The sequence below is a fragment of the Balaenoptera musculus genome, chromosome 1 (assembly GCF_009873245.2).
Source record: "Balaenoptera musculus isolate JJ_BM4_2016_0621 chromosome 1, mBalMus1.pri.v3, whole genome shotgun sequence".
Classification (NCBI taxonomy): Eukaryota; Metazoa; Chordata; class Mammalia; order Artiodactyla; family Balaenopteridae; genus Balaenoptera; species Balaenoptera musculus.
The window spans coordinates 113,348,140-113,374,171 of record NC_045785.1 but is presented as its reverse complement, the minus strand read 5'-3'; the positions used below and the strand labels follow the sequence as shown (position 1 = coordinate 113,374,171).

General features: G+C 38.7%; 2 protein-coding genes and 2 non-coding genes across 7 annotated transcripts; all 4 read left to right on the top strand.

The window, feature by feature from the left end:
- The first annotated feature begins 331 nt into the window (after positions 1 to 331).
- Positions 332 to 16,657, top strand: KHDC4 (KH domain containing 4, pre-mRNA splicing factor). 2 transcript variants are annotated; one of them, XR_005019699.1, is made up of 14 exons: positions 332 to 432; positions 938 to 1,154; positions 3,976 to 4,104; positions 4,459 to 4,538; positions 6,072 to 6,124; positions 6,376 to 6,539; positions 7,305 to 7,516; positions 8,085 to 8,145; positions 9,635 to 9,692; positions 9,934 to 10,187; positions 11,923 to 12,096; positions 13,054 to 13,138; positions 14,382 to 14,473; positions 15,405 to 16,657. XR_005019699.1 is itself a non-coding variant. In XM_036850466.1 (14 exons), the coding sequence occupies exons 1-14, from the start codon at positions 395 to 397 to the stop codon at positions 15,602 to 15,604; spliced, it is 1,845 nt and encodes a 614-aa protein (XP_036706361.1). In that variant the 5' UTR covers positions 332 to 394; the 3' UTR covers positions 15,605 to 16,657. The 2 variants fall into 2 exon arrangements, 1 of the variants encoding a protein (XP_036706361.1); XM_036850466.1 differs by having other exon boundaries at positions 13,026 to 13,138.
- On the top strand, positions 6,823 to 6,951 carry LOC118887341. The gene has a single exon (XR_005017982.1).
- Positions 10,917 to 11,050, top strand: LOC118887324. The gene has a single exon (XR_005017977.1). It is a non-coding gene; the product is annotated as a small nucleolar RNA SNORA42/SNORA80 family (small nucleolar RNA).
- A 114-nt stretch (positions 16,658 to 16,771) lies between the features above and the next one.
- On the top strand, positions 16,772 to 25,620 carry RIT1 (Ras like without CAAX 1). 3 transcript variants are annotated; one of them, XM_036850484.1, is made up of 6 exons: positions 16,772 to 17,779; positions 18,295 to 18,439; positions 18,611 to 18,667; positions 21,364 to 21,437; positions 21,660 to 21,851; positions 22,922 to 25,620. In XM_036850484.1, the coding sequence occupies exons 1-6, from the start codon at positions 17,627 to 17,629 to the stop codon at positions 23,150 to 23,152; spliced, it is 852 nt and encodes a 283-aa protein (XP_036706379.1). In that variant the 5' UTR covers positions 16,772 to 17,626; the 3' UTR covers positions 23,153 to 25,620. The 3 variants fall into 3 exon arrangements, with proteins under 3 accessions (XP_036706379.1, XP_036706389.1, XP_036706395.1); XM_036850494.1 differs by having other exon boundaries at positions 17,738 to 17,820; XM_036850500.1 differs by lacking the exon at positions 16,772 to 17,779 and adding an exon at positions 17,890 to 18,153.
- The last annotated feature ends 412 nt before the right edge of the window (positions 25,621 to 26,032 follow it).

The following is a 26,032-nucleotide window of genomic DNA, read 5'->3' as shown; positions in this document are numbered from 1 at the left end:
GAAAAGCGTTCTCCCAGGCAAAAGGCTGGGACTCCACACGAACGTGACTGAAAATTAAACAGGAAAACCTGTTTAATTCTCTGACTCATGCGTATTGTCTTCTAGGCTACCAACTTGCCCACAACAAAGATGGATTCTCCTTGCCCCAATTCCTCCTTAATACGAGATTTAGCCGCCATCTTTTTCAAGGGCAAGGCGCAAGCAGGAAGGTCACACCCTGTCTCACAGAACGCCAGACGCCTTGAAATCAATGAGAGTCCAATCGGAATAGACGTTTACACCGGAACCGCTTTGCCTCACGACCGGAAGAGGTTCTGCGTAAGGGCGTTGGGGCGGAAGTGACGGGAAGCTGGTAGCGGGGTAGTTGGCGGGTGGTTGATCAGAGCCGGTCGCCATGTCCGCGGGGAGCGCGACACATCCTGGAGCCGGCGGGTAAAGCTCCGCGGGAGAGGGCATCGCAGCGAGCATGGGGCGTAGGAGAGGCGGAGGGATCATGGGAAGCAGCGTATGGGTGGAGGGGCGCTTAGTTGGGAAGTGTACATATTGGAGGGCCGGACTCTTGAGGAGGGTGGTGAGCAGGCCCGGGGCCCCTGAAGAAGGCCAGCGGGGATCAGAGAGAGGAGGAAAGCAGGGACTTCGAGATGGACTAGACAAGGGGAAGGCGAAAACGAGGGCGTATAAGACAGAGTGGAATCTTTTGATAGGGACGACGGAATGGAAAGGAAGGAGACCTTGGGAAAAGATTGAAAGAAGTATTTGGGAAAATGTTGCAATAGTTGTCTATTTAAGGAGAGATGGTAATTTCGGCTCTGATAGGAGATTCGAAGTTGCAAAGGGAACATGATAGAGGGAAAATGGGATGCTAAGGCGTAGTAAGGGGAGAAAAATATAAATGAAAGCTTTGGTAGATCCCAGTATTTTCCTTTTACTTCCGTAGGCGCCGCAGCAAATGGGACCAACCAGCTCCAGCCCCCCTTCTCTTTCTGCCACCAGCGACCCCAGGTGGGGAGGTTACCAGCGGTGGGGGAAGCCCTGGGGGCTCCACGGCTGCTCCTTCTGGAGCCTTGGATGCTGCTGCTGCTGTGGCTGCCAAGATCAATGCCATGCTTATGGCCAAAGGAAAGCTGAAACCAACTCAGAATGCTGCTGAGAAGGTATTTGAAGTTGAGGGGATTCTGCTAATTGCAATTTTAATGGGGGTTATTTTGTAATCTTGTAATCTCCCAATAATTTGCGTTTATGGAAGGAGAAAAGAGCGATACAGTAATTTAAAGATTACTTAGTTTTGGAACATATTTGATGATATCTTGTCATTTGTTTTTAGGAGACAATTTTGATTGGGCTGATTACATTTATGGACCAAAAAGCTTGTTTTGTCTATGTTCACGTAGTTCAGCTTAAGTTCTATATAGTCATCTAAAGCAATGATGTAATATGTTTTTTGATAACATGCACATTTTCCCTGAAGTCAAAAGAGAAATTCAGGTAAATCATGTGAGCTTTAAAATGTCGTGTCTAATTAGAAGCTGTAGATTCAGATTTCTAATGACTGACTAACTAAAGTACAGTTAAACATAAACTGAAATGAGTAACTTATATATGGGTTATTTTGCTGTTTTCGTACAAATTGAGGAAATTATTTGGTCATTTTATAAAATCCCTGTTATAATTAGAATCTTACAACTAGAATGGATCTGAACTTTGAAGCCTTTAATTTACCTTGCCATAGAATGCAAGAATCTTCCTACAGGATAAATAGTACAGTTCCGTTTGTATTGCTAGAATGCATGCTTTGCACTTAAAAAATCCTTACAACAATTTTATGGAATGGATTATCGTCACCACTTTATAGATAAGGAAAATTAGGTTCATGAATAGAAAGTAACTGTCCTAGATCTGTAAGTGGTAGGCACAGATGTCTGACTTCAGAGTCACCTTGGACAGTTGGGTGTTTAGCTTTTGTTTGAAAGCCTCTGGAGTTGGAGAATTCAGTGTGTTCCAAGACAGACCATTCCACTGTAGTTATACTTTGAAAAAAATTCTTTTGGCTTAAATTAAAATTGCCTTCCATGGTACCTGGGAAGAGATGAGTTCTGTGTTTGAAAATGCAATTCATGTGAAGTGATGGATATGTTAATTAGTATGTTTGTGGTGATTATTTCTCATTGTATACATATATCAAGACATAAACTTGTGCACTTTAAACGTATACTATTTTTGTCAGTTATACCTCAGTAAAGCTGGGGGGAAAAAAAGAAAGAAAATGCAATTCGTCAGCCTTCCAGTTTATCAGTAGATAACATCAACACCGTTTATCAGTAGGCACCTGTCTGGATGCTTTAATGTTCAAATTCTGTGGATTTGGTGAAAACTTTTAGTGAATTGGAAGTTTGTTATTCATTGTATTTTTATGGTTTGAAAAGATTGTGTGAGTCAGTTGTCTCTTTCTAAGGTCTAGAAGGAAATACTAAAAGCACACTGACAGGATGGATACTTGAATGTTAAAATTCTTAATACAGATGTTAATCATTTAGACTCATTTTTTCTCTAAATAGTAATCTCTAAAATGGTAATTGAACTCAGCAGGAGGCAGCATGATGCATAAATATTGGATTTAGAATCAGGATTCCTAGGTTTGAAACCCAGAATCCCCAGTTACTGGTTGTAAATTTTAAGATTTAGTTCCTTGGTCACGTTAGCCACATTTCAGGTGCTCGATAGACATGTGGGTAGTGGCACCCATATCAGACTGGCAAGTAGAAAACAGAAAGTTCTGTTGGACAACACTGATACGTACCTTTAAAGGTGGCCATAAGGATTCAGTGAGATAAGATGTGTAAATGCATTCTGAAAGGGGCTAAACAAATGAAAAGAGATATTGTTGAGTTTGTTTAGTTTGCCTCCACATTTAAAAAATGTACCTAATGAGCAAATAAATAATCTGTATTTTACCTTCCTTGTGCTGTTCAGGGTAACTAAAGGTTGGGGAAGGCCATCTTGAGGTTAAAATTTTTTCAGGTAACACTCAGATCCAGCTATCTGGAGTTGCCTATAGTTTATTTTATTATTATTTTTTTGGCTGTGCTGCACAGCTTGTGGGATCTTAGTTCCCCAACCAGGGATTGAACCCGGGCCCTTATCAGTGAGAGCACGGAGTCCTAATCGCTGGACCACCAGGGGATTCCCTGTAGTTTCTTTTTCTTTTCTATTTTTTTTTTTTTAATTGAAGTATAGTTGATTTACAATGTTGTGCTAATTTCTGCTGTACAGCACTTCTTTTTTCCATTTTATTTATTTTTTTTATTGAAGTATAGTTGATTTACAATGTTGTGGATTTGTCTGTAGTTTAAATTGAGAGAAAACAGATGAGGTTTTAGGATCTTACTTGGCTTTTCATTCATTCTCTTTTGTTCTTCCTTAATAGAGAGTAAAGGGATGTGAATTAGATACAATTTGAGGTCACTGTAAGGATGGAATTAGTTAAATTTGTTGTGTTGTGACTGTACCATTGGCACAAAGGCAACTTCCCATTACACAAATGAGATGTATGAGTTGTTGGACTCTGTTGTGCATGGACTCTACCCTGCCCTATATTTTACTACACGTGTAGCTGTCTGAGCAGCAAAGCATCATAACTTGGCCCTTTAATTTTCCTTTTGGAGATTGCAGCTTCTGTTCCATAACGTTTCTGTAATTATATGGTCATAAAAATACACACACGGCCAAAGTCACAGAGAAATCTGATGATGGCCTTCAAGTAAATTGACTGTATTTGATGTCATTTTAGTGAGGTTTTGTTTGCTTTTTATTTCATTTATGAAGAATGACCAAGGAGTATTTCCAGGTGTGTTTGCAGGCAGGCAAAGGGAACAGTAAGGAGGTGATGGCACTTGGGAAAGGGTAGTTTCAAATTGGACAACAAAGAGATATTTATTTCATCATATAAACTTTTTAATCTAATTTCTCTTTTTGTAGCTTCAAGCCCCTGGCAAAGGCCTAAGTAGTAATAAAAGCAAGGATGACCTGGTGGTGGCTGAAGTGGAGATCAATGATGTGCCTCTCACGTGTAGGAACTTGCTGACCCGAGGACAGACTCAAGATGAGGTGTGGAGATGTCGGGCCTCTTTGGGGAAGGTGGTGGGTGGATGTAGTTTCAGAAAAACAAGGCCTTTAAACACAAACAGGAGTCAGATTTTTATTAGTGGATTTGGGTCATCGTCTGCAAAGTCAGGATTGGGTTTAACTGTGGAAGAACTTCTTAGTGAAGGTAAGGAAACAGATATGGGTGAATTCCTTGAGTTAGTTTGAGTACGAAACAATGGAATCAAAGTTTCAGATAATAGGAGAGAACTCATTCCTGCCTATTGGTGGAGTGAATTAATGGGGAAAATCTATCCTGCTACCTGTCATTGAACTCAGTTGCCACATCATCTTTTTAATAGAATGTTTCCTTTTTAGATCAGCCGACTTAGTGGGGCTGCAGTGTCAACTCGAGGGAGGTTCATGACAACTGAGGAGAAGGCCAAAGTAGGACCAGGGTGTGTATGCATATCCTGTACTTTGGGGCAAGGTTGGACATAGGACTCACATTAGCTTCATATTTTTCATTTGTAGGGAATATGTGTATATGTTTGGTTAGTAGCTATACACACACACATGCTTTATAGCAAAATTTGGAACGTCTCAAACAGATGTGTTAGCAGCTATTTTCTTTCCTCTTGCTGTTTGGTTTTTTACTTCACAGTTAATACTTTTATTGGAGGAAATAAGTTACACTAAAGTGTAAAAGAAGATAATAATTGTTAACGTTTAATGTATACGTTTCTAAACTTTTTTCCTATGGAAATATTTCCCCCAACAAATGGGTTCCTACTTTGTCATAATATCCCTTTTAGAAAAATCCTTTTATCAAATTCCTTATTGCCTCTATGATGATTATAGGTTGTAGGTTATCCATGTAAAAGTTTCATCTCAGTTTAGTTTCGTTACTTCCATTATTCAGTTTTTGAGGGCAGGTATTCAGGCAGTGCAACATTTTTCACATTGTTAAACTAAATATAATTAGGAGGCAAAATTTGCTCCCCACCCCAAACCAAGACTATATTTTAACTGTGTATATGGAGGGTTGCTGTTTTGAACTTTTTTAATCTTTAAACACGGTTGTATTTTACCTACTGCTTTTTATTAACTGTATGGTTAGTGATCACTTTCTTCATTATTATAATCACAATCTGAATCTAAGCCACTTTATGTTTAGAATCTAAAGAGTCTTCTCAGTTGGGTGTGGGCCTTTATTTTAATTTTATTTATTTATTTTATAAATTGATTGATTGATTATTTGATTGGCTGTGTTGGGTCTTTGTTGCTGAGCATGGGCTTTCTCTAGTTGCGGTGAGCGGGGGCTACTCTTCGTTGTGGTGCGCGGGCTTCTCATTGCGGTGGCTTCTCTTGTTGCGGAGCACGGGCTCTAGGCGCATGGGCTTCAGTAGTTGTGGCACGTGGGCTCAGTAGTTCTGGCTCATGGGCTCTAGAGCGCAGGCTCAGTAGGTGTGGTGCGCGGGCTTAGTTGCTCCGTGGCATGTGGGATCTTCCTGGACCAGGGCTCGAACCTGTGTCCCCTGCATTGGCAGGCAGATTCTTAACCACTGTGCCACCAGGGAAGTCCTGGGTGCGAGCTTTTAAAGAAATGTATCTATATGCTACCATCACTCTTGTCTCATTAGTTTGGATAGCCAAGAGCACATTTGTCTGTAACTTATTAGACAGCCAGCAAAAAAAAATTCTCTTCTCAAACATTGGGTTATCCAGTTGACTGGAGACTAATGTTCATGAGCCCATAAGAGCATATTTGATCCCTGTGTGGGCCCATTAACTTTAAGCAACCAACAAAGTTTATTCATTCCCCAGCTGTAAAACCATGTTCTTAGAAATTAACTAGCAACAGCCATTTTCATGTATATAGTCTCTTTTACTTATTTGGAAACTTTGTGAAACAAATTAGATTTGGTGACCCATTTGGCTCCTTTGTTTGTGACCAGTTTGGGATCATCATTTTATATTTCTCTTTATAGGGATCGTCCATTATATCTTCATGTTCAGGGCCAGACACGGGAATTAGTGGACAGTAAGTAATGTTTTTGGCTCACCTACTGTTTTTTGTGAAGGGCAAAGTATTATACGTAGTAAGTTGGCAAACTATTTGTTCCTGATGGCTGTTCTAACTCTTCTTTATGAACTAGTTGTGAATGTGCTTGGGGAATCTATAAAACGGATTAAAACATGAGTAATTGAGCATTGGCCTGTGTTTACCATTGGGTACTAGTCAGTTCGTTCATTTCTTTAGTATAGTATCTTACTATCTGTGTTTTTCCCTAGGAGCTGTGAACCGAATCAAAGAAATTATTACCAATGGGGTGGTCAAAGCTGCAACAGGGACAAGTCCAACTTTTAATGGTGCGACAGTCACTGTCTATCACCAGCCAGCGCCCATTGCACAGCTGTCTCCAGCTGTTAGCCAGAAGCCTCCCTTCCAGTCAGGGGTATGTTTTGTGGAGAGATCATTAACAGTGTTATCATTTCTGTAAAAATGATATATGCCAAATACTACAGAAAGTATGAAGAAAAACCTGAAATTCCAATCTGAAAGTTACCGGCATTGATATCCTATTAATGGACCATTTAGGTTTCTGAGGGGTAGTGAACATCTGAACACACATCTCTTTATACTGACACATTCTAGAAAAGGGATTGATAGATCAAAGAGTACACACGTTGTACATTTTGAAATTAGTGGTTTGATTTAAATTTGTAAACTTGATGGCAACTGGAGGACTAAGAAGGCTGAGTCTGATGAAGCAAGACTCTGCTGATACAATCCTCCTAGAAAAAAGGGTTGGAGAGAGCAGCCCTTATTGGAGAACATCACAGGGCTGACTGTACTACCCAACATTTTACTCCAGTTTTACAGTAGACTGTCTTTGCTGTTTCTTGTTAACTTACATCAGTTGGGGTAAATAGGTATGCTTACTCAGTATTGAATCTTGGGTTTTCACCTCTTAAATAGATTTCACTGAACACAGTAAGGTGTTAATGTAGTACGTATATACATGGAATATGTAGTTTGCATTTAAATTAAGCTACTTGATAGGGTTTTTTAGGCTCATGGTAGAAAATTATAGGGGGTTGTTTATTCTGGAAGTGATTGAAAGTATCTGGAGGATTAAAGTATTTTGCATAATCATTTTCAAGGTTAGGTTTTAATTATGTATTCTCTGTTTAATTTGAGGTATTCTGTTCTTCTACAGATGCATTATGTTCAAGATAAATTATTCGTGGGTCTAGAACATGCTGTGCCCACTTTTAACGTCAAGGAGAAAGTGGAAGGTCCAGGCTGCTCCTATTTGCAGCACATTCAGATTGAAACGGGTGCCAAAGTCTTCCTGCGAGGGAAAGGTTCAGGCTGCATTGAGCCAGCATCTGGCCGAGAAGCTTTTGAACCTATGTACATTTACATCAGGTATGGATGGATGGGTCTGAAGATATTTGGATACTTGTCAGCTGATCAGTACAGGCAGGAATGATTGAAAAGGAGCAAGAGAAAATGGGCTTAATAAGTAGTAACATAAGGAACTTAAGTAAATATAGCAGTAATCACTTTGTAATTAGTTAATAAAAACTGAATTAAGAGGTGGAATGGGTTTTTTTAGTATTCAAATCCTTGGGTTTTATAAGGGTCTGTGATCATAAAATGAGCTGTGATAAGCCTAAAATAACTTTCATTTAAACCTGTGAGAGTATTAATACATCTTATAGTAATTTTAATGACCTTCAAATATCTTTTCTTTATATCAAGAAGTACCATTACTCAGAGAAGGAGACCAATAACATTTGGGTAACGATATTAGTTATATCTTGAAGAGATTAAATGACTTTATTTTTGTGTTCCTATTTCGTGATTTTCAGAAACTTAGATTTGTGCTATATTGAATATATTACATTTATAAAACAGCATACAAAGTGGAAGCAGAATTCTGTATCTTTTCTTTTTCTCCCCTTCAAATTTCTTGGTTCTTATGTCTTTGCAGTCATCCCAAACCAGAAGGCCTGGCTGCTGCCAAGAAGCTCTGTGAGAATCTCTTGCAAACAGTGAGTTATATTTATCTGTCTGAAACTCATTTAGGAGATCTACTGCCATTTTGGACTGTGTGTCTTAGCTATTTTTCTACCTGTATTAGTTTCCTAGGCCTGCCATATCAAATTACCACAAACTGGGTGACTTAAAACAACAGACATTTATTCTCTCATAGTTCAGGAAGCCAGAAGTCCAAAATCAAGGTGTGGGCAGGGTTGGTTCCTTCTGAAGGCTCTGAGGGAGAATCCATCCCATTCTTCTCTGCTAGCTTCTTACGATTACCTACAGTCCTTGGCATTCTTTGCCTTGTGTCAGCATAACTCTGCCTCCATCTTCACCTGGCCTTCTTCCCTGTATCTATCTCTTCTTATAAGGATAACCGTCATTGGTTTTAGGGCCCACCCTAATCCAGTGTGACTGCATCTTAATGATCTCCATCTGCAAAACCTTGTTTCCAAATGAGGTCATATTCCAAGGTTCTGGGCAGACAAGAATTTGGTGGTGGGTGGGAACAACACTATTCAAACCACTACATTATTCTGGCAACTAATATTCTCTATAAGGAAGTCAAACTCCCCTAGCCAGGGTCACAGTTGGCTTGCATTTCTTCTTCAGGAGCTATTTCAGTATGAAATTTCTAGTATATAGTGTCATAAAATCTCGTTGTCAGTTATTTAAATACTACTATTAATCCCGGTCAAGTTGTTTATGATGCACATTCCAAATTTAATAGTAGCTTTAGCTAAAGTAAGGGTGGAGCTATAATAATTTAAAACCAGTTAGCAATGCCTTTGGGATAATTGGTTTAATTACCCATTCTTTTTATTCTATAATCAAATAACCAGAAGTTAAACCATAGGGCTGTTTTTATAGCACCTAAAGGAAATCAGGTTTGGTTGCTGAATATGTTCAACCTTGTGTTATTTGGTTAAGGTATTTGGTATTAAGCTTTTTGGGAAGAAGCTATTGTTTTCTTTGCTTTTGTGAGTTAACCTGAGTTACCAACCCTTGTACCATATAACTTCCTTGACCATTCCCCTTCTTTTTCTTTGTTGCCACTTGAATTGGACTTAGATGCTTATAATAAAGAACTGGACAGGGGAAGTACTAAACCTTCATTAAACCATGAGCTCCTTGAGGGCAAATTACCCAGTAAATAAAAGAATGAATGACTTCTCTACAGTTATACAGACAAGTTAGAAATTTCCTAACTGCTTAATTTCTGTGGCTCTCTGAATGATTTTGTACCCCAGAATTGGGTCAGTTTGTGGGAGGGGGGGAGTTAGGATGGTCCTGATGTCCATGCCCCTGGTTCCCAAAACCTGGCTTAATAATTTATAGGTGTGCCTTATTAAAATTTAGATTAAACAAGTCTAAATTTGATTGAAACATCAGTGGAAATGTTTTAATTCCTAATTGCTTTGATCTTAGAATTATATATCCTTATACATACTCAGTGAATTGGGACTGTTCCATATTGATTTGTTTTCCCTTCACTTTCAGGTTCATGCTGAATACTCTAGGTTTGTGAATCAGATTAATACTGCTGTACCTTTACCAGGTGTGTATGTCTTGAAGTGTTTAATTAAAAAATATTTTGCTAGTGATATTGATGTATAAAATATGATACTTGAGGCTAGATTAACTGTGCCAGGGCACTAATAATGTTCCCTTTAACTTAGGGTAATTTGGAAAGCCATTTGTGCCTCAGTAGTTTTCTTCCCTAGAGATTAAGTTTAATATTCAGCGAAAATGTCTCATTCTGCTGCAGCTGATTAAACACTTTTTTTCTTCCCCCTCAGGCTATACACAACCCTCTGCTATAAGTAGTGTCCCTCCTCAGCCACCATATTATCCATCCAATGGCTATCAGTCTGGTTACCCTGTTGTTCCCCCTCCTCAGCAGCCAGTTCAACCTCCCTACGGAGTACCAAGCATAGTGCCACCAGCTGTTTCTTTGGCACCTGGAGTCTTGCCAGCATTACCTACTGGAGTTCCACCTGTGCCAACACAATACCCGATAACACAAGTGCAGCCTCCAGCTAGCACTGGACAGGTAGGATGCCAGGATATGATACATGAGACCATTGAATTAGGAAAAATTGGGGCAGGGAAGGGGTGGAAAGCTGGTGGTATTATTTAGAAGTAACATGGAATGTGACGTATTTTTTTTACCTATTGTCTTCTTCCTGTGTTCCTACCACCAAACTACCTGAATACTTTGGAGTAGTGTGTACATGTGTGTGTATTCATCCTAAAGTTTGCAGTCAGTTTCATAACTCTTGCCACCAAATACAACTTTAGAGCAAGAGATGCCAGGCTTTCTCTGAAGGGCTGGATGGTAAATATTTTAGGCTTTGTGGGCCATACAGTCTCTGTCATAACTACTGCACTCTTGTTGCTGTAGTGCAAAAGCTGCCGCAGACAATACCAAATGAATGAGCATGGCTGGGTTCCAATAAAACTTGATTTACAAAAATAGGTAGGCCAGAACCATAGTTTGCCTGTCCCTGGCCTTGCAGTGTTAGGAAAGTTCTCATGGAGAAAGGCTGGCGTACTGCACTCATCTAAATGATTGGAACTGATTTACTAATCTTAGAAGAAATATACCATATACAGTGTTCCTAGGCCAAGAGATAATGTACTTTCCAAACTCAAGGATTATAAATGCTGGTATATATTTCTTAAGCTAGGTAAGAAACTACAATTTTAGGAAAAGAGTCAGTAGCCAGCTCATCTAGATTATGTACAGTCCTTCTTAGAGGCAGGGGAGAGACTAATGGAAGCATGGTAATGGATTTATGGCGGGTCCTCTGTGGGCCTCTCATAGTGTACCCATGCCAGAGTAAACTGCAGCCTCGAACCATTGCCCAGCCTCCTTACCAGTGGGCTGTGAGCACTGAAGGGGGTTGTATAGTGTGAAACCAAAAATGGGCTTATGAACTCACTTCTGTTTGTGGTCCCCTAGTCATAATTATTTTATGACTTTTATATTTAGGCAGAGCTATAGTTCTGCAGCTTTGAGCCACATCCTTTTATAATTAGGAAGCAGTATGGCAAAGTGGGTAAGAGTTGGGGTTTAGAGATAGACTGGCAGGGTCCGTGATGCTTCCCCATTTTTGAGCTATGTGATCTTGGGATAGAACTTAGTCTATCCAGGCTTTGGTTTTCCTTATATGCAAAATGGACATAATGATCATATCTCAAAGAGTCGCAAGGATTAAGTAAGCAGTCAATAAATATTGGCTGTTATTAATGAGAGTTTTCCTTTTAGAAGTGCTTGTTTTCTCTAATATATCTGTCTTTTCCTTTTGGGAACAACCTCTTAAAACATTAGACTTGCTCTTGACATAACAACTTACCCTTGGAAGTGATAGATGAAGTTGCCTTTGCCACAAGCATTAGCATTTATGATCCACAAAGAGCTAATCACATTGATTAAAGGGCTTTAAATAAGAGAATGTTCTTGAGAACTTCTGAACTAAGTAAGTGGCTGGAGTATCTATTGTTTGTTAATGATCATGTTTGCTCCTAATGGCCAAAATGTGCATCAAGTTTTTCCTGAGAGTTCAAAGCACTATCGAGTTTGTCAATTTCATGTTTTCCTACCATGAAGGTAGGAAGACTAGGTGATACTGTTACCGCATTATACATGAAGGAAACTTAGGACCAGAAGATGAAGGATTCATATGAAACATACTGATCATTAAAGTATATTTTAATCATCCTTTAGTTATTTGTTAGTTGGACATTCTCACACTTTTTTCCTCCTTGGTTTGTTTTGGTCCCAGAGTCCGATGAGTGGGCCTTTTATTCCTGCTGCTCCTGTCAAAACTGCCTTGCCTGCCGGCCCCCCGCCCCCGCCCCAGCCCCAGCCCCCACTCCCAAGTCAACCTCAGGCACAGAAGAGGCGATTCACAGAGGAGCTACCAGATGAACGAGAATCTGGACTTCTTGGATACCAGGTTAAATAAAATATCCTGTCTTACTTTCCTCATCTTATCTTACTGTATTCTCCCTTTAAAGAAAGATAAATTCACATCTGTATCAACTGTTCTACCAGTACTAGGATTTCTGCTTTCTGGAATCCATTTAGATTAGGTATTTATCCTTGGGGATTAATTTAAAGCAAGAGTGATTCCCTTTGGGTGGGTTTTGTCTTTTGGGGTCAGTGTGATAAGAGAGTATAAAGCTCTCCGCCTAGAGAGAAGTCTCCTATGACTAGCATCTGGAAGTTCTGTAGAATTCTGCACTTCCTCTTTATACAGCAGACTCTTGAAAGCCTCTGATAGCTTGTAATGAAATGTGTAGGGAAGAACTGTTATTCTACCAATATATGGTTTGTATTTAAAACCTTGGCTTTCAACTTAGTGTTCTCTTTTTCCCTCCTAAAAAAGAGGATGATGTCTTTCTCCAATTCCTACACCCCTAAAAAAAAGATAGCCAGAAATGCAGTGATTCTGTGCATGTATGTAATTATAAACTCAGTAATTCACTAATGAGTCTTTTTAAGATTATTAAAATATATAATTTCGGTGCAATTTTGTTTTATCAGGAGAAGCACCTTTTTGCCAGAATCCTTGAAGCATTCTTTGAAACAAACTTTGGAGCATTTTTGTAGTTTATAACTAGATTTGTACAAGCCAGTTAAGTCATGGATAGTTGAAAACATACAGACATAGCATAGTGAATCACAACATCCCTAACCAAGTCCTACAGAGAAAAATAACAGTCTCTACTCAAACTATAGTTACACTCCAAATCCCAAAGAGCTATGTAATGCAGCTTACTGCAATTTATCAGAAAGATGAGGCACTTGACAGTTACATTAAGGAGCTAAAGTCAATACAGCAGTTGTAGATTTGCTAATGCCACTGTATTTTTCTGCTCATAGCATGGACCCATTCATATGACTAATTTAGGTACAGGCTTCTCCGGTCAGAATGAGATTGAAGGTGCAGGATCGAAGCCGGCAAGTTCCTCAGGCAAAGAGCGAGAGAGGGACAGGTAAGTTGGTTGTAACATAATTATATATGAATACATTCAGATGTCATTTTTTTGTACTATTAATGTGAATAATGATTGTTGCTACGAGCTTCCATGTTCTGAAATTGAAATGAAATCATTTGGATCAAACAAGCTCCTGTTTGTTGTAATTGATGCAGTAATGGAAAATATGATATCCCTTACACAGTCTTAGAAGCAGTTATACTCAGCCTGGAATAATTCAATACTTGATTATTCACCTATCTTCCTTTACTTTTATTGTCTGAGTCTTAGCCATTTTTCTAAGGATAGACAGTAAAAGAAGTGTTACACCATTTTTGCTACTTAGAATCATAGAATATCACTGATGCAGGTGCTTGAATGGGAGTCCAGCCTGCCATCCAATGCTTGAATTCTCCTTTCCTATATTATGTTAGCCTTCATAAGATGGAGCTGACTTATCACAACAGTTCATTCTGTCATATTCATTCATTCTGTTATATCTTTTTTTTTTCATTTCTTAAGTGAGAATATCACACTTTAATTCTTGGTGCATCATTTTATAAACTGCCTAGAAATATGTAATGTGACTGGCAAATTCCATTAATGGATAGACCATGTTTTACATGTAATTGAAAGTATATAAAGGCATATCCATACAAATCAAACAGTTAAGACAGTTACTTTCATGTCATGACAAAGATAATTTGCATTGGAAAGATCTCTTTTTTTTTTTCTTCTTTATTTTGTTTTTTGTTTTTTTTTTGAAGTGTAGTTGATTTACTATGTTGTGTTAACTTCAGGTGTACAGCAAAGTGATTCAGTTGTGTATACATACATACCTATTTTTTTTCAGATTCTTTTCCCTTATAGGTCATTACATAATATTAAATATAGTTCCCTGTTGTATCTATTTCATTCATATATTTCATTCATTCTATTATATCCTTATAATCTTACCCTTTTTTTTTGGCCGCACTGCTCGGCTTGCGGGATCTTAGTTCCCTGACCAGGGATGGAACCCCGGCCCCTGGCAGTGGAAGTGTGGAGTCCTAACCACTGGACTGCCAGGGAATTTCCTAATCTTACAACTTGATAACAGCTTGAAGAGTAGGGGAGTCAGGTGGAAAGGGTTGAAGTTAATAGTTAAACTGAACTTGAAAGATTATCTGCAGACTATATTGTTATTCTACCTCTTATCTACTGGAGATGTTGAAATTGTTTGAATTTGTCTGAAAAATCATTTAACTTTTTCTTTTAACAGGCAGTTGATGCCTCCACCAGCCTTTCCAGTGACTGGAATAAAAACAGAGTCTGATGAAAGGAATGGGTCTGGGACTTTAACAGGGAGTCATGGTGAGTAAGGTGTAGCTGGGGGAACAAGGGAATGGCTACGACTGGTCTTAAACTATTGGTTTTCTAAACTGATGTTCATTCAGGTGTGACTCATTCAGATGTTTAATCCACCCTCTGTAATCTATTGGCTAATGAGAATACTTTTTTTTTTTATTTATAAGGACAGCATATAGTTACACAGCCTTTTATTTTCAACCGACGTGTGTCTAGAAAAGAGTCAGTCGACTTATATTTTATACATAGCATCAGTGACATTAAAACCCTAGGAAAAAGTAATGATTGGTAGGTCATTTCAAAATTTTGTTGCCTTTGTTGTTTTGAATACCTGGAGATAATCTGATCAGACTTAAAGATTTTTCTTTGTGTTGGGAGCTGAGCCACATCTCCCCTTATAGCTCTATTTATTGGTTGGGAATGGTCAGCCAGTGGCTGTTTTTAAAAATGTTGCTTCTTAGTATCCCAGAACTCTAAATCCTGGAGAGGTCCATAAATGGGATTATTTTTGTTCTTTGCCTGTAGTCATAATAAAAATGAACAGAAGAAAATACATTTTTTTTCTTTTCTTAACTTCTTTTCTTTTAACTCTTTAAAAGGTGAAATATCAGCCTCCAGAGACTCACTTGCTAACTTTCCTTTTTTTTTTTTCTTTTTTCTTTTTTTTTTTTTTTTTTGTGTGTGTGTGTGTGTTTCTTTTTTCTTTCTCTGTTTTCTTACATGGTTCTGGTGGATTCACATTTGCTGATGCTGGTGCTGTTTTTCGTGTGATCTTCAACGTTTTTGGGTGACCATTGACCCTGTGACCTCAAAATGGTGTCCAATTAACCACTTACAATTAACATCTTTTTTTTAATTAACGAATTTATGGTATTATCTTTTTTTTTTTTTTTTTCTTGGGGGGGAATGGGGTTGGGGTTGTTTTTCTCTCTTCTAGATTATCCAGTCAAGAAGATGAAAACTACAGAGAAGGGATTTGGCTTGGTGGCTTATGCTGCAGATTCATCTGACGAAGAGGAGGAACATGGAGGTCATAAAAATGCAAGTAGTTTTCCACAGGGCTGGAGTTTGGGATATCAGTACCCTTCATCACAACCACGAGCTAAACAACAGATGCCATTCTGGATGGCTCCATAGGCAACAGTGGAGCAGAGTTTTGAGCCTCGGTGACTCTTTAGCAATAATGCATGCATTTGATTTAACAAGACTCTGGGACCTGTACTGGGAACCATCTTGGACCTTTGCAGAAGTCAGAGATGAGTGTCCCCTTTCTTAAAGGGGTTCCATTCTTTTTAAAACATCCTTATTTCTGCCGTGGCATAGCATCTGTTAAAATTTACTTAGAATCACAAATTTGTCTCAGAAGCTTTTTAACAGTTGGTGAATTGTGCTTGTTCAACAGGGTCATTCCAGTATACCCTTTACCTGGTCCAGCCTTTTCCAAATGAATAGCCCCTATTCTGACGTAAAGCAAGTTTTATTTGTATTTTACTACTGTTTGGTCAATTTTGATAATAACTGGTTACATACAAAGCCTTACTATTTATTAGTGGGGAAATGATTTTAAGACCATCCATCCTTTCAGTACTTAAATCTAAGAACCTCCTCATCCCTGTTTCATTTTTGGATTCTTTGTTTTGGAAAATGTGGTTTTACTAATTTAAAACTATTGGATATAGCTGGATCCTGGGATAGTGAAGGTTTTTTTTCTATTGGGATGATCCAAAGCTGGCACCTTCAGGCACTCTTGTCTCAGATAGCCGTTGCTGTTTTTATTGCCCGTCTAAGCTCCTTGTCTTCAGCTGGGTCAGAGAAAACTACTTGATCAAAAGCTGGTCAGAGCTCATCACAGAAATGAAACCCAGTGGTCTGTCTCTCTCAGAACTGGTTGCCGCTAAAATAGAGAGATTTGACTGCTTGCAATAGAATGGTGGACTTAGTGACTGAAATTGCAACTTGTCCTTTTTCTTGGCATTACAGGTTTTGCCAAAAGAACTTTTTTGTATCAAATATTGATGTGTGAAAGTGAAGGAGCTAGTCTGCTGAACCAGGAGTAGTTTGAGATACCGAACTGTCATTTTTGCACATTTGAATACTTTGCAGGCTGGCTTTGTATAAACGTATCCTCTGGTTTCCTATATGTTGTAAATATTTAGACCATAATTTCATTATAAATAAATGTATAAATATTCTGCTTGTGGTTTCTCTGTTCTTTCTTCTACAACCCATCCATATGCTAAAATTCATAAACTTTTTTACTCATAGCGTAATGATATAACCCCATCAGAAAAATACATACGTGGACCCAAAAGTTTGCACGTAGTTCCAAGAGTTTTATGACTTTCCAAAGTAAACCCTTGAAAGTCGAAATGAAAATGCAAAGGATTTTTGTGATGGATGTTTTCCACTCTGATATTCTAGCCCCCCTTTATTGAACATGGTTTGTAAAGGGACTGAGTGAAGGAAATATTTTTAAAGGAAATACAAATTATTCTTGGAAAAACATGCTTAAAAAGGAAGAAGGGTGAGCAGAAGTTGCAACAGAAAAATTTCCCTGTGTGAAGTTCCTTCTAGTATTTATGTGTGCTACCTAGAGGTGAATATAGTTGATAGTGCCTTCATTTATTGCTGTATTTAATTTAAGGACCCCTGAAAACTCTTGAATTATCATTTCCTGCCGGGGGGTAGTATCAATACATTTGTTAAAACCAAAAAACCCTAATTTTAAAATATCTTTCGTTTACATTTGTTTAAAATATGTGCAGAAATCTGATTAGTCTAACTAGAACGTTCGTTATCTTTGAGACCTGATTCTGTTTTTAAGAGCCCAAGTCATTGTCCTTGTCCCTTTGGGGATATTTGCTTTTTCTGCTGTTAAGCCTTATACTTGATCTTGGTCCTGTTTTTTGGGAGGATTTGGTGGGTTCCTGTTTCCTGTTTCCACATTCATTTGGTCAAATTTTTTTTTTTTACTCTTCAACAGTACTGGGTAAGTTGTTATTCTAGAGGCCCCTTGTGTGTCGCTTATCACATACTTATTTGACTTTTGTGTTAATAATTGTTTTAACGCCTTTATTTGTGGGCATGTCCTGAGTATGGTACTCTCCCAAAGCCCTTAGCGGTGAGTCGCGGAACAGGCTTTGAGGACCTGCAGGGGAGATGGCCCTCCCCGGGGGGGCGGGGCCAGTTGCGGGCGTCACGGGGCAGCTCCGCCCCTCCCGCCGAGACGCGGGCGCTGGTGGCGCCATCTTTCCCGGCTACGGGAGGGGTCACAGGTCAGTGCCGATCTTCGCTGCGAGTGAGGAGGGCGAGGTGAGTGATCAAACCCGGCCGACGCCTTCAAGTCCCGACGGTTACGAGCAGCAGGAGTGGGTTGGCTCGTGAAACGGAAGGGTGGGGGGCCTGATGGCGGCCGGAGATGCAGCTGGGGGAAGGGAGCTGTCGAGGGGAATGGGGAGGGGGCGGAACCTCCGGGTACCGCTGGTGTGAGAGGACCCCTGCGGCCTAAGGGGCGGTGTTCCTTTGGTCCCCAAACCTCATCTTTCTCACTGGGCTCCTTCATGCTGTGCCAGTGCCCCAGTTTGAAAAGAAATTCAAAATTTCTTTGTCTCTTTATTCTTTCTGGAAAGTGTAATAATTCGGAAAACCTGTGATGTTTCATAGGAGTGAGCTGTTCCGGAGGGAAGGTGAGGATGTAGGGTTTCTTAGGGCCGCCAGAAAGGGAGCAGGAGTAATAGGTCAGAGTATGGGAAGGTAGGGCACTGGCTCTAGGACTGTCGTCACGGTGTCTCCATCCTGGTTGAAATGTTTTCTTCTTTTCTTGCCAGGTGCCTTTTCCTCGGGGCAGCCCAGGATTCTCCAAGAGGACAATGGATTCTGGAACTCGCCCAGTTGGTAGCTGTAGCAGCCCTGCAGGGCTGTCACGGGAATACAAACTAGTGATGCTGGGTGCTGGCGGTGTAGGGAAAAGCGGTAGGTGATGTTTTTCTTCCATTTTAAAAGAAGTTAGAATGAAAAATTCTTATAACAAATGCCCTCCACCCAAACCAACTGGGAGACTGGCTATTATGCAATATTGATACTTACAGTTCTTTCTGTGGGTGACCTTTGCGTGGATTTTAACTTTCCTTTCTTGTTTTAAAGCCATGACCATGCAGTTCATCAGCCACCGGTTTCCAGAAGATCATGATCCCACCATTGGTAAGTCAGATTATCACTTCGGTTTTCCAAATAAACCTCATAAAAGTGTCTTGATGTCAATTTTTTCAAACAATTTTAAACCATTTATATTTTGAGCCTTTTTTGGTGTCTAATTCAGATTTATTTAATAAGAATATCATAGCAGTTGGTAAGCAAATGGATTTTTTTTTTTCCTAGCTTAACTGTATATGTATATCAGCCATCTTAGTCTGTCTTTTATTGAGCATTAGTGGGACACTTTCTTTGTTATATTTTTATGGTTGGTATATTGCATTGCCAGGTTAAGGGAAAAATTTAAAGGCCACTTAATGAAGCCTTTTGCTATTATTTTTTCTAAGGGTCTGACTTGAGACTGACTCTGTAACTATGAGTCAGCTGGTTTGAACTTCCACAGAAGGAAGCAGAAAAACAAGTAGAGCCAGCCTGCTGAACTCTTAACAACCCAGACATGCAGAGCCTGGACTTGTTCCACTAGAAGCCTTTCATTTACTTCCTTATACCTCAAGTTCATTACATAGCAAGGTCTTTCTTCATGTCTTTTCTAATCCTTAATGCTCTATTGTTAGTAAAACAGTGTTAGAGAGTAAAAAGTAATTTTGTTTTGCCTTTTTTTTTAAAACTGCTGTTCTATGTAAACACTAAGAATGTTACGATCATTCCTGAACCATAAGGAGGCAGGTTTGATTTTTAGGAGTTATATCCCAGGATAAAAGAAAAATGGTGATGGGGATAGAGGAGGGCACAGAATACCTGCCATATTACTTGTATTTTCAGGATGTGACACTTTGTCATGATCCTGGGTCTCTAGGAAGGATTTCCATTGGGTCAGTCCTCTGCTGCTCTTTTTTCCACAGAGCCAATGAGTGTTCTGTGCTAACCCATCTTTGGATGTGGTCATTTTATATAGTAGATGCTTCTGTGGCTTGGGGAAAATAGAAACAGTTCTTATTTTTTCATGTACTATATTAAGTTTAGAACGTTGTTCAGGAATTCACACTATGGTGGGAATTCTAGGAAAAAAAATTAATTTAGGGCCTAGGATAATTTACTTAGAACTACAGAAATATCTTTTCCTGGGACTTCCCTGGTGGTCCAGTGGTTAAGACGCTGTGCTTCCACTGCAGGGGGCACACGGGTTCAACCTCTGGTCAGGGAACTAAGATCCCACATGCCATGCAGCGCGGCCAAAAAAAAAAAAAGAAATATCTTTTCCTTTCTTCAAAGTAAAACCCGGGAATTCCCTGGTGATCCAGTGGTTAGGACTTAGTGCTCTCACTGCCAGGGGCCTGGGTTCAGTCCCTGGTCAGGGAACTAAGATCCCACAAGCCGCATGGCGTGGCCAAAATAAAAAAAATTTTTTTAAATAAAATTTTAAAAAATAATAAAGTAAAACCCATATCCTTGTCCCCTGAAAAGTTACTTTTTTTAATCAGTTGATTTTTTTTTCCCCCAGTCAGCTGCTCTTCTGACAATATTATCTGATTTCAACAACAAATACTTTCATCTCTTGAGTTCCTGTTATGTGCCAAGCACTGTGTTAGGCCCTGGGGGTACAGTAATGAGCAAAAAGATATGAGGTCTGCTGTCATTGAGTTTACAGTTTAGTGCAATTTTGTTTCAGACTTTGGCTGCTAACTTTAAGAAGAAAAACTTTATATTGTAACCAGTACACATATAAGTATATGTTTGCACATATGTATATGTAATTAAAATATCATGAAACTATATTTACCTCACTAAGTGTGGTGCACTCTTGTATTTCCTCTTTCATTTTAGATTTCTGCTTGTTTATTTTAATGCTGGTCCCAACCCATTAAATTCATCCACAATTCGCAAATACTAACGGATCATGCGTGACTTGTAGTTTGAGAATCATTGATTTAGTAGGCTCTTCATTTTTGAGGAAGAGTCAGAAGCAGAGGTTCAAGAAAAAATGTTTGAAGGCAATACATAAGGATGTAAGCAGCAATTGTTTGAATGATGGAAATACTGAGTGAGGTTTTTCTCTTCTTTTTTACTTTGCTGTATTTTCCAAGGTTACCATAAGAATACATAAAGAAATGTGCTCTCATAAAGGAGAAATTATGACAATATGGATTCTTTAGAAAATAGTAAACTCTGGTTTTTGCTTTCTCTATAATATTAAAAATGAGGAAAACTATAGCATATGGTTAAGTACATAAAGCTTTTGAGTCAAGCAGCCCTTGGATTCAATTCTGGCTATTTCATTAATGAACTTTGTAACATGGGGAATACATTTAATGTTTTAGAGTTTAATTTTCTTTACCTGTAAAATGGAGGTAATAATACCTACCTCACTGAATTATTGTCACTGTTGAATGAACTAACATATATAAATCACTTAGTATAATGCCTGGCGTCTAATAACTATTTAGTAAATGGTAAAGTTACTTTTCTGGCCTAACATTTTTCAAAAAGACAATCTCTCAACTCTTTTAGAATTGTAGGTGAAGTCTAATAAGCTTTAGCTATGAATAAACTTATGTCATGGTTTATGTGGGAAAAAAGAAATCAGTTGAAGACCCAATTTACATATCTCAATGGAATTAGGAGCTTCCTGAGAACATTTGGGCACTTAAATGTGTAATCTACTTCTCCATAAGATGAATTGCAAAATAAGGTTACATATTCCTGCATTTATGGGTTTATAGTACCACCTTTCTTCCCTTCTGTAGAAGATGCTTATAAAATCCGGATCCGTATTGATGATGAGCCTGCCAATCTGGACATTTTGGATACGGCTGGACAGGTATTAAATCCCAAAATGCTATGAGTAAAGGCCTTTTTGTGCTAGTAAAGGGGAGGGGAAGACTTATGCAGAGAAGATCATTAGTTCATCTCTTTTAATTTTTCATGCACTCTGACTCAGGATAGCAGGTAACCAACATCTCTCTTTAATCTGAAATAAATAGCTAAAGTGTATATAGTTCCAGGTTGCATCAATACACTAATAATCCTTGTTTCCCTCTAGGCAGAGTTTACAGCCATGCGGGATCAGTATATGAGGGCAGGAGAAGGGTTTATCATCTGTTATTCTATCACCGATCGTCGAAGTTTTCATGAAGTTCGGGAGTTTAAACAGCTTATTTATCGAGTTCGACGTACTGATGATACCCCTGTGGTTCTTGTGGGAAATAAGTCTGACCTAAAGCAGCTAAGACAGGTGAGGATAGACTAGAAAATGCTATGTGTAGTCTTGTGGGATTAGTCATTTGTGTTTCTCTGTTTATAAATTTCTTTGCCTTAAAAAGAAAATTTTATATTAGCTTCTCCCTAGCCTGGAAAACTTCCCTATATCTACTAATGTGCTCCTATTTTGAGTAAAATCTGGATTTTAGGAATCAGTTTACAGGACAAAATCCACAGGATAATAATCAGATGACAAATAGAATACACATTAAGTGAAGGATCATGGGATTTTCATTTTCTAAAACCTCAGAAGTAAATCTCTTTATGTTGCAAAAAGAGAAACTTAGGCTTCAAGGTATACTTCCTGATGGTGAGGATTATGAGCCGTGGAAAGGGAGAATAAGAGAAATTGTAGAGGATTTTAGAATAAATGATACCCTTCAAGTTAGCCACAATATTTAAAATTTTGCTGTTTGGTATAGAGTTGAAGGAGTGGTGAAAGGGGCACATTTATCACTACCAGTGAAAGCAACGAATGGTACAAACTTTTTAGAAGTAGTTTGACAGTAGGTAAATTCATAATGCTTCTCAGTTAATTCCTGTTTGAAATAATCTATTCAGGGATTTATATATGAAATGTTCATTGCCAGGCTATTTATGGTAGCAAAAAATGAGAATAAGTCTAAATGTCCAAAAGTAGGAGAAATTACGGAATATCCGTAATTGGATATATTGATTTCAGGTTCCTTATGGTTTTCAGTATTGTAGTTTAAATATACCTCTCTTTGCCTTGTGATTTACATTCTTGAAATGAAAAGTATGAAGAAAATTAAGATTGTATATTTGATATCTATAACTATTCCCTGTTCCAAAAGTTATCTTTAAAATAGACTAGAAATAGAATCACATAATTTGAAAGCAGAAGGAATTAGAAGTCATGTAATCCAGCCTCCCAACATTACAAATATCACTCTGCTCTGCTTGGACCTTTCCAGAGTTGAGGTGCTCTCTTCCTGTTAAGGTAACCCCTTCACTTTTTGGGGAAGTTGTGAATCTTTTCCACTGTTAACCACTATAAATTTTCTCATGTTTACATTTTTAAAGGTCACCAAGGAAGAAGGATTGGCTTTGGCCCGAGAATTCAGCTGCCCCTTTTTTGAGACATCTGCTGCATACCGCTACTACATTGACGATGTATTCCATGCCCTTGTACGGGAGATACGTAGGAAAGAAAAGGAGGCAGTACTGGCCATGGAGAAAAAATCTAAACCCAAAAACAGTGTATGGAAGAGGCTAAAATCACCGTTCCGGAAGAAGAAAGATTCAGTAACTTGAAGGGAAGATGTGAAATGTTTATCTGTGAACTGCAGTGCTTAATCAGAGCAGTCCAGTAACCTGCATTAGTGAGCATGGTGCTTGTAATTTCTCCTGTTATGACCGTTATTTTAAAAATAACTGATGAAGGGGACATGCCCACTAGGCGTTTTCAATGACGTGGTATTTAAAATATTGTTTCTTAGCTAATTCTGGTTTTATTAACCCAGTGGAGCACTGTCTACTTTTAAATTGTCACATTAGAATTTGATTTACCAATGTTTTGGGTTCTGTTGCTGATATTAATTAATGTAAATTTTTTATACCCGGGGGAATACGCATACCATACATGTTTGACTAAGCTCACAAAAGGAATTTTTTGCCATGCACTATTCTGCATTCTCTTTCAACTGCAATTTCCTGGGACTGTCCCAGGGAAGGACTTCAGTCTTTTCTGTTCATGCTTTGCTTCCTGGAGACAGAACAAAAATCATCGGGAAATCAGTTCTAAAGAGATCGGTGCTAAAGTTCAGCAAATAGCTGTGGAACTGACTCCTGTTGCAGATTATGGAGTGATGAGATTGGGGAAATCAGGCTGTATGTTTTTGCAGGAGCTTGGCTAGAAAAAGTTAGGATCAGAACAGTGCTCCTCAGAGGAGCCTGTCTTTCCTAAGAAGTACACATTTGACCCAAATGCACTGGGATGGATGAGAGCAAACAGAAACATATAAAATGTAATGAAGCTTTCTCCTACAGGGTTATTTTACTCTTCCTTTCAGGGTTTTGCCCTTTACCTTCAAAGGTAAACATTTCGGGAACCATTACTGGGTTACTAAACTGTTGTTTAAATCCTTGGTTGGGACAGCCATTGCCTTGTACAGGTTTATTTTTTCCCCAGAGATGCACACACCAATACATTTACATTAATTACTTCCTAGTGCTTTCCCTTAGCTTCCCTGTGCTCTCTAGAAGAGCCAGGCCTGGCAGAATGTTTTTTAGGCCCTTCGTCAGACTGACTGCATTTTCCATACAGAAGAGACATCAGGAGTTAGTAAAATTGTATTTGTGCCTCCTTGACATAGACAATCACTAGACCCAGTGTTCTAAGAAAGCCTGTGGCATTTCTGTGTAATGAGCCAGTCCTGAAGCTTTAAAATTCCCATATGTTGAGTTTCTCATTGAAGATTTCTTTACAAGGACCTTGCTAAGTTCACCTCAGGGTTTTGCCTGAGCCTTGACAAAGCTTAGCCTAAGACAGTACCTCTTTGATAACTGCATAGCTGAGAAACTATCCTATCTTCTTGGGAAGAATCAGCTTTAAATATTGGTGGTGAGTTCTTTCTTTTAGAATCAGGATTATTTTGATACCTGAACTTGTTATGTGTGGAGATTAAGCACAAAAGTGCTAAGAGTAATGTAGCATATGTTGAACAGTAAATGTCACTGAAGCAGTGTTTGTGACCACTTTAAACTCTAAGAACATGACTTTGTGTAGCATCTCTTAAAAAGTGCACAGCTCAATTCACTGTTTTCCGTTTTTATTACAGTCAGGACAGGGTTGTTGTATTTTTCCTTCCAATCAATGGTATGTGTTCTAGGTTTAAAGGAAAGTGATGGTTGTAACTTTTTTAGCTGAGTAGTGATCCCTTTTGAAACTCCTGAAATGTTTTTGCTACCAAATAAATCATGGTTTATGGTACTCAAGCCATCCAAAACTGAAAGATGCAGAATTTGAATCTATGCAGGACAAAAGTCTTACAGGAACCATAGCACTTTGGAGAAGTGTGAAGTTAGAAAAGAAGTACAGTGCAATTCTATTTTAACAGTATTTCACCACATTTAAACTAGCTTAGAGCCTGTTAGGTTTAATGCCTTAGCGTCTCATTACTAATAACCTAGGGAATTGTTATTAGCATCAAGCAAGAAGTTGACAGCTATGTAATTATATCTATAAGACAGGAGGGAGTTTGTACTGTATATAAGAAAAATAACAAGTGGGTGTTTTTAAGACTATCACTGTCATATATTTGATCATTGGATTACTTAGCCCATCAGTTAGTATTGAGAATTCTATTCATGGTGCTAAATAGTTTGAGGGGTATAATATGTGTAAGTCATAGCTCTATTCTTAGTGATTGTATAGTGTAAATAATTTATAAGCTCTAAATAGTCAGCTTTATCTAATTTGAGGGCATTAAAATCAATTACTGCCTGGAACTTTGAGGAGAGAAAAATTCAGGGACAAGTTGAAAAGCACTGGAACTGTTCATGTCCATACCAGATTGGTAAGTTACAAAATTTGGAAGCTGGTGTCTAGAATTAACTGTTTAGAATTCCAAAAGAGATATATGTTTTAACTTTGTGATATATTAGCAAGAATTGGTCTACTGTAATGTTTGGGGAGGAGAGGGGAGAGAAAAGTTTTTCACTTATGCACTTGTATATGATGACAGTTTGTATGACACAATACAAAACTTTTAAACAACTTATTGGGCCTCTCCTTTACTTACCTATGTATGGGTAGAAATGTCTGGAATCGTTACACAAGGGTCATTTTAAGAAAAAACTTAGTACCTTGAGATTTTATATTCTGGAAAATATTGATTCAAAAAAATTTGAGTGCCCACCATATACAGAACACCTGTGTCAAGTGCTCAGGAGCATGCCACAGGATGCCCCTTTGTCCAGAGATTACCTCAGTGCTTGCCTAGGTCAAGGGGTGGGTGGGAGGTGGAGGTGCTGCCGTCCAACTGTGGAAGAGTCTCCCCCATGTGACAGTGAGCTGGGGTCCTGGCACTAGGCACCACCTGGCTCTGATTCCTGACCCTAAAGCACTGCCCACTGTCCTGGAGCCAGCAGATGGATGACACTTGGTATTTGGCCATGCCATTGGAGAACTTA